The sequence below is a fragment of the Lipotes vexillifer genome, unplaced genomic scaffold (genome assembly GCF_000442215.2).
Source record: "Lipotes vexillifer unplaced genomic scaffold, Lipotes_vexillifer_v1.1 scaffold623, whole genome shotgun sequence".
Classification (NCBI taxonomy): domain Eukaryota; kingdom Metazoa; phylum Chordata; class Mammalia; order Artiodactyla; family Lipotidae; genus Lipotes; species Lipotes vexillifer.
Window position 1 is genome coordinate 418539 of NW_006796847.1, and position 7063 is coordinate 425601.

Genomic DNA, 7063 nt, shown 5'->3' on the forward strand with positions numbered 1-7063 from the left:
TGCGGTACACGGGCCTCTCAGTGTTGTGGCCTCTCCCATTGTGGAGCACAGGCTCTGGACACGCAGGCTCAGCGGCCATGGCTCACGGGCCCAGCCGCTTCGCGGCACGTGGGATCTTCCCAGACCGGGGCCCGAACCTGCGTCCCCTGCATCGGCAGGAGGACTCTCAACCACTGCACCACGAGGGAAGCCCCAGCATTAGTTTTAATATACATAATTAGCTCTAATTTCTAATTAGGTCTCTAATTTCTGTCCTTCAAAAAAATAAAAAGATTCACACTTTATCTGTTGAATGTTCTCATTTCAATATAATCTTGTCTCGAGTTTTAGGTTTACCATTTTTTTAGACTCCCGGAGTTATAATTTATTTTTACAATTAATAGTTAATGTAATTAACTGGTATTTAAAAAATTAATTTTAGGCTCTGTTGTAGGACACTCTTTAAGAAAAATTAAAAATGAGTACCTGCTCCCAGCTGTCACTTCCCCGAGAGGTTCCCCAGCTCCTGGCAGCATGCGTTTCCTCCTGGGCCAACCCTAACGGCAGCTTCCTGGCGCAGAGCTCATTCCCACTTGTATCATAGTCATTGTTCCTTCTCTAATTAATGCATTACGAGCATTTCCACTCTTTCATTTCTGTGCATTTTAAATTTCTGTACAGGCTATAATTACCAGTTATAGTGGTCTTTTCTTTTCTGCTCCTTGTGCTATTTTTACACAAACGGTCTCCCTACCACCCACCTCCCTTACTTTAGTGCAGGATTTTTCTGAACTCAAATTTTGTCAGGAAAACTTGTATTAAACAAGAAATGTCTGTCTGTCTAGCTATCTATCTAGGCTGGCAGTAAGGTTGCCCAGGTTGTGTATTGCAAATTTCTAGGGCATTCCATTCACCTAACGTATGTTGGGCAAGGTGGCCGCTAGCATTTCATGGTATCTGAATAGTACAGGTAATTACACAGTTAAAAGAGTTAAACAGTCCTCTGAGGCTTTTAACTCCAAACAGTAGTATTGTTCCCCAGCCCAGCTGGTATGGGGCTATGTAGTGATCGGGCCATTATGGGCTCCGGAGAGACTCTTACCCTCAGCCTGTCCCCTGGCTTCAGATCCATACCGTGACTGCAGTTTCCAAAATTGCCTCAGTGTTGGGGAATTAGCCTGCTTTTGGTAGCAAGCACACCACAGCAATTTTAGGTTCAAACTCCTAAGAGTAGAAGCCTTTATAGCACTAGTTTGACCAGCTTTGTGAAAGACTACAGGGCAGGGAAAAAGGCAGGGCAGAGGTGGGAGTGTCTTCTGCTGTAGCTCCTGAGCTCATCATCTCACATGAGTTTAGGGGCTGCTTATTTCTCCCCACTTCTCCCTCTACCTTGGTTTCTCATGGGTGAGGGAAGGAGATCACAGAAGGTGGTATGTGAGCCATCCTTTCAGAAGACTTCAGCTGCAAATAGGGACTGACATCTTTTGCAACAGCTGATAGTCATTAGCTTCCAGGTACCAGCAAGGGGAACACCTGGCTATAAGGTGAATTACTTTGAAGGAAGGTCTAGTATTTATAGTTCATTCACAATTCTTCCAGCCTGTGTGTGGTTTACCAGTCAGGAGTTAGTTTTACCATAAGTAATGCTACCTGGTAAAAAAAGCTGAAGTTTCACTTTCATAAGTTTTCAGGGAAACAGAGCTTAGGGGAAGGTGACCCCAGGGTTTCAGGGTTACATGGTCTTTTCTTCAGCTATTCAGCAGATAGAAAAACCTGAAACTTATTCTTTCTGCTTTTTATCTTCCAAAAAAAATTTTTTTTTTTTTGCTTTTCTTTGTTCTTTTGGTTTATGAATTGGACATTTTTAAGGAAAAAAGTCTTTATTGTTACCTTAGATTTCAAGAGGTAGCAGCTATATGTATATGTTTTCAACTGACTATATTTAATGAAAAGTTCCAAGGAAGTTACTGAATATCCACTAAATTAAAATACATTGCACATTATCTCAATTATCTTTAAAAATGGATGTTATATAAGCAGTTTTCCCTGGAAAAGCAAAATGTAATGGGTGAAAAAAAACCCTCTCATTCCCTTGTTTTACAGAAAGTACATAATAAGATGTTTTGTTGTCTGTTGTCATAAAGAGCACATTTCCATATGAATGAGCAGAGAGGAAGGGATTAGTATAAGATTGGTATAAGGGATTAGTATTAGTATATAAGGTGGAGTATATTATAAAATGCTCCTAGTTAATAAATACACATAATTGAACAAATAACTCTTGTTTTAAAATTTGGATATTGCAAAAGAATACACATATTTCTTATGCTCATTGTATATGTACATTTGCATTTTAAATAGTTTATTTTGAAGTTATTGTTGTGATTTACGTTTTTATATCCCATGGAAGACGGACAGTATTGTATCATCTCAGTAGTAGTAGTTTGTACAAAAGAGCACAGATCACCCTGAGACCTTAAATTTAAATGAAAAAAATGCTTAAAAAATAGTCACTTGAATAATTTCAAGAAAAACACTAACACTGCTAAAGAATTCTATATAAAATTCTTCTGGATTTACTTTAAGAAATAGATTATTATTAAATTCCAGTTATTACTTTGAAAGAGATTCTTCTAAAAAACTTTATGTATTTGGATAAGCAGTCCCTTGAATTTTATTGTTACTGTTAATTTCTTAACCTATTTATTTCTATCTAGCCTAGTTTCAAGTTACAAATTAGGAAGCAAGTTGAAAGAATTGATGAAATCATATATTCTTTATATCAATATACTTGACTCTGACACAAACTGAAATAGAATATTAGCATTTTATACTTTTCAGTTAGTGTTTACTGCATCTGTATTTATAAAGGATGGTTCAGTTTATTAAGTATGGGTTGAAATGATTAGAAGTTAATAAAATGATAAAAATAATTTCAATATTATATGTGTTTTAAGCTTCTTTAATGTCATACTTTTCAAGGGAAACTGAATGGTACTCTGATTGTTACCTTTTATATTATTTTGCAGGTGCAATTTCTTGATTATGAATCAGTACCATTTGGTCAGAAAATGGGAAACCTAATGCAGATTAGAGAATTTGCCAAAGAAGTGAAAAAAACAAATATTTTATTATATGGCCTTCTCGTATATTACCCACAGGTAGGTAAAACGTTGGTCTCTTCAGATTGTATGTGTTTTAGACTACAGTTTTATTGGTGGGAACCTGATTTTGTTAAAAGCAAAGAAATATTAAAAAAAAATTGGGCTGGTAAATTATTTATCTGTTCATGTTCTGCAGCAGGTAGAAACTCTTGACTCTAAGGGAAAATTAAAAATCAAAACAAGTGTTTTGATTAGGGGGAAAAAAAGATGAAAATTGACAAAGATCTCACACTAGGTAGCCCACATAAAATTGCCAGATATGCAAAGAAAAATACAGAATCCCCAGTTAAGTTTGAATTTCAAATAAAAATAATTTTATTTTTAATTCCAATTGTGGAATTTGAAATTTGAATTTCATATTTAACTGGACTCTTGTATTTAACTGGCAACTCTAAGGTCACAGTCTTAGCCGTTTGTATAATTTAAAGTTGTTTATTCCTTTAATGCTGTGCTAAAGATGTTGGTAATCAAGACTTTAATCATTTGAAAGCAGTGGCTGGCATTTGGGTTACATGAGGGCCTGGTATTTAACTAGACAAAAACTCTTACTGTCGCTGTCTTTTAATAGCGAGTTACTTAAGCTGAAGGCAAAATGAATTAGCATTATAGATTCTTTGTGCAGAGAAATGCTATTTAAATCAAACTGTTTGGAGAATCTGTTAGAGAAGATGGATTTGCCCTTTGTGCACAGACACCTTTCAGAAAGCTTCATGGTGTCTTAGAGGTGTACCACATAGGAGTCAAGGAAGTAAAATAGTCAACTGCTTTTGTTCTTAGTGGTCTGGAATAAAAGTGATTTGGTACTGTATGGTTGATGAATAACAGCTATTGTTTATGAAATATTTAAGGTGCCTTTTTAGCCTGAAGGTAACAACATTTCTTTTGAAACAAATGGATTTTAGTTGAATATAAGGGCCATCTTTTAGCCAGTTCCTTGGTTTTCTTTAACTTTGAGGTTGTTTCCTCTGCTTCTGACATAGACAAGCATGACCTCCAGTTGGTCCTAAGGACAAGGCAAAGTTTAGTTCACTTAGCATCATGGAATTGTAAAACGTTAGTGCCATATGGTTCCTGAAGTCAGCACAACCAAGGCCTAAAGAGAGACATATAGTTGCCCAAGGACATAAAACTGGCAGAGTAAGAATAAGAACTCAGGTCTGTATCTTCCTTCAGGAATGTTTCCTCTTCGATATTGTCTTTGGTTGTACCCTAGATTAACGTGGTGGGAAAAAGAAATCAGTTATTTCTCTTGTGCCATGCAAAGGAGTCATGGACTAATGCCATGCTGTACAGGTATAAAATAGAGTTCACTCAGGAAAACCTCAAAAGCTGGGGAATGGTAGAGCACACACAGTTCTGGAACTCTCTTTGTCCTATGATTTAGATTAAGCACAAAGGGTCTGTAGCTGACTTTCTAGTGGAGGGTCTGGTTGCCAGTTGAAATGGAGCATGCAGTTTCAGAGAAAAAGTATGTTTTAGCATAAGTATGTGCCAAATGTTACATGGACCATATTTGCACAAAAAATTCTTCATTGTTATTCTGAATTTCAGGTATAACTGGGCATCTTGTGTTTTATTTGCTAAACCTGGTAACACTTGTAGAGTTCATATTTACATAAAAGTATTCATTTTTTTCACACTTGACATGTTCTACCCTTTTATGGAATGGAGTACAGTGAGTATCTGTGACTCTGTACCTATGAAGGCTCCCTGATTGGAAAAGTAGCCTTGTTGAAAAGCAGGAGCCTTTGCAGCCCACTGCTTTTGGTATCTGACTGCTCTTTTAAGCACACTTGGACCTGCTAAGCCAGCTGTCTACTAAGTTACCAAAAGTGGGAAAAAGGTAGTCCTACAAGCCCTTCAGGATATGTCTCTCATTGCTTTAGGATGCAAAGATAGCTTACTTAGGTGTTGCTTGTCTCTTCTTAACATTTCAGTAATGACGTTTCAAGTATGTGAAAATGTTGAAAATGAAAGGTTTACTTTTGTCCTTAAAGACACAGATGTGAATTGACTTTTACTAGCCCAGCACACTGTCCAACACATAATTCCACCTTAAAGAGCATTTACTAAGAGATCCTGGGATGTTTGTTAGGTATGCCATTAAAAAAGAGCTGTGGTTAAAAAACTGGAGAGGCAGCAGTGAATAGAGTTAAACAGACTTCTTTAATGAGGGCTTCTCACAAATCCTTAATATACTGATGAGCATTTCATATCTCCAACCTGGGGACAAGGGCAATGCCATTTTCCATTTTCTCCTATAATCCTTTAACCATAGATAAATCATGGGACTAATGTTCCCCAAAAGAAACTTTGAGAAACACTCCTCACAAGTATACTGTTAAGTAAAGCAAGCACTACCTCTGTACAGTCTCTTTCTACTTCAGTCCTAATTTTTCCATTTAGTTAAAGCAGTGCTTCTAACATTGAGTGCCTACTTGACACTGCAAACACCAAGGATATGAAGATGTATAAGGTGGAGCTTTCATTCACCGTTTGGTGAAGAGTGTTGGTCTGTGCTTTCCACTGTGCTGTGAGATACAACTTTTTGTAGTGTTCATACACTGGACTTTGTTCCCTAAATCTAATTCATCTCTGTAAGAGCCATTAGGTGTTTTGTAGGTAGTTATTGTGTATGCTTCTAAGTCTCTGATCAGTGAAACCTTTCTAGGTTTTTCTTAAAACCATTTTTTATAAGACACTAGCATCAGGTGCCTCTTCTTTGGATAGGTCTTCAGTTTATCGATAGGCCCTCCTTGGAAGAGAGAATGTATCGAATTGACTTTGTATCTGTGTTACGCATATGTTCTTTCTGGCTTAAAGAAAACCTCCCTTGTTATGTATGTGATATTTCTGTTAATGTAGATGGTTTTGATATTTGGCCGCACCTTCACAGTGTTGATGTATATGATGTTTATAGTTAAATAGAATTACGTAGGCTTTTTTCTTTTTAACACATGATGCTATTAAACCTCTGTTTGTGTTTGTATAGAGTTCTTTTACACACATTTATAGGAGTTTTTGTGTTTGGCAATTTTAAGCTGATTAGTTTTATTCTATTTTTTTCAGTCTTTCATTGTCTTTTTTGATCTAGGTTATAGCATATGAGTAATTAGCTATAGTTTCTTGCATCATATAATTTACAAATTAGATGTCATCTATATTTTGTATATACCTTTAAGGAAAAAATTGATTTGGATAAAGCTAAGGATTGATTCCTTCTTTAGTATCTATAAATGTTCTACAATGTTGCCTATGATCAATTACTGATAATTTAATAATTCAGTCACTGACAAATGCATCAAATTTTATAATAGCTCAACTCAATTTCTCCATATTTTCTTTACTGATATAAGAAACTTTAACAAATACTTAACTCTAGATAAGCTTTATGTGTGTGTTTTTTCTGCCTTTGAGAGAGATTATTTGCTAAATTATTAAATATGCTAGTTTCTTATCTATATCACTGTAGTAAGGCACTATTAACTTTTTTTCCCAAAATTGACTTTAAAATATTCTGGTGGCCTCAAAAAATTAATAATTTAAAATGAGCTCTTCGTGGGTAGCTTAAACTTAGAGTTATAGATCAAGTGACAGGCTTCACTGTGTATATATATGTATCTATACATTTATATAAATACACGTATATAAATATAAGTAAAAAATATTTGACCATAGTATAAAGTTTTCTAATGTTATTATCCAGTTTTCTGTTCCTCAAGGTGTAGACAAATCAGGAAAGATTTGAAATTTATGCTGTAGACTAGAAGTGTAGCATAAAGCTTGCCTTTACAATTTGTTGAATGAATTTAAATCAGGTCCTATCCCTTTTTTAAAAAATACCATACAAAAATAACTATGAATAATTCAAACCAGTTTTTATAGTTGAGTCTATATAAAGGATCTTAGTCCCTTTTTTT

The 7063-nt window shown here is 35.5% G+C and overlaps 1 protein-coding gene across 2 annotated transcripts in view; it reads left to right on the forward strand.

Annotated features, from left to right (window-relative positions):
- CRPPA (CDP-L-ribitol pyrophosphorylase A) overlaps nucleotides 1–7063 on the forward strand; it is a 327109-nt gene that overhangs the window by 195295 nt on the left and 124751 nt on the right. For both annotated transcript variants that reach the window (XM_007469029.1, XM_007469030.1), the window contains one exon: nucleotides 3009–3140. In XM_007469029.1, coding sequence (XP_007469091.1) covers nucleotides 3009–3140 — 132 coding nt within the window. The remainder of the gene's footprint in view (nucleotides 1–3008; nucleotides 3141–7063) is intronic.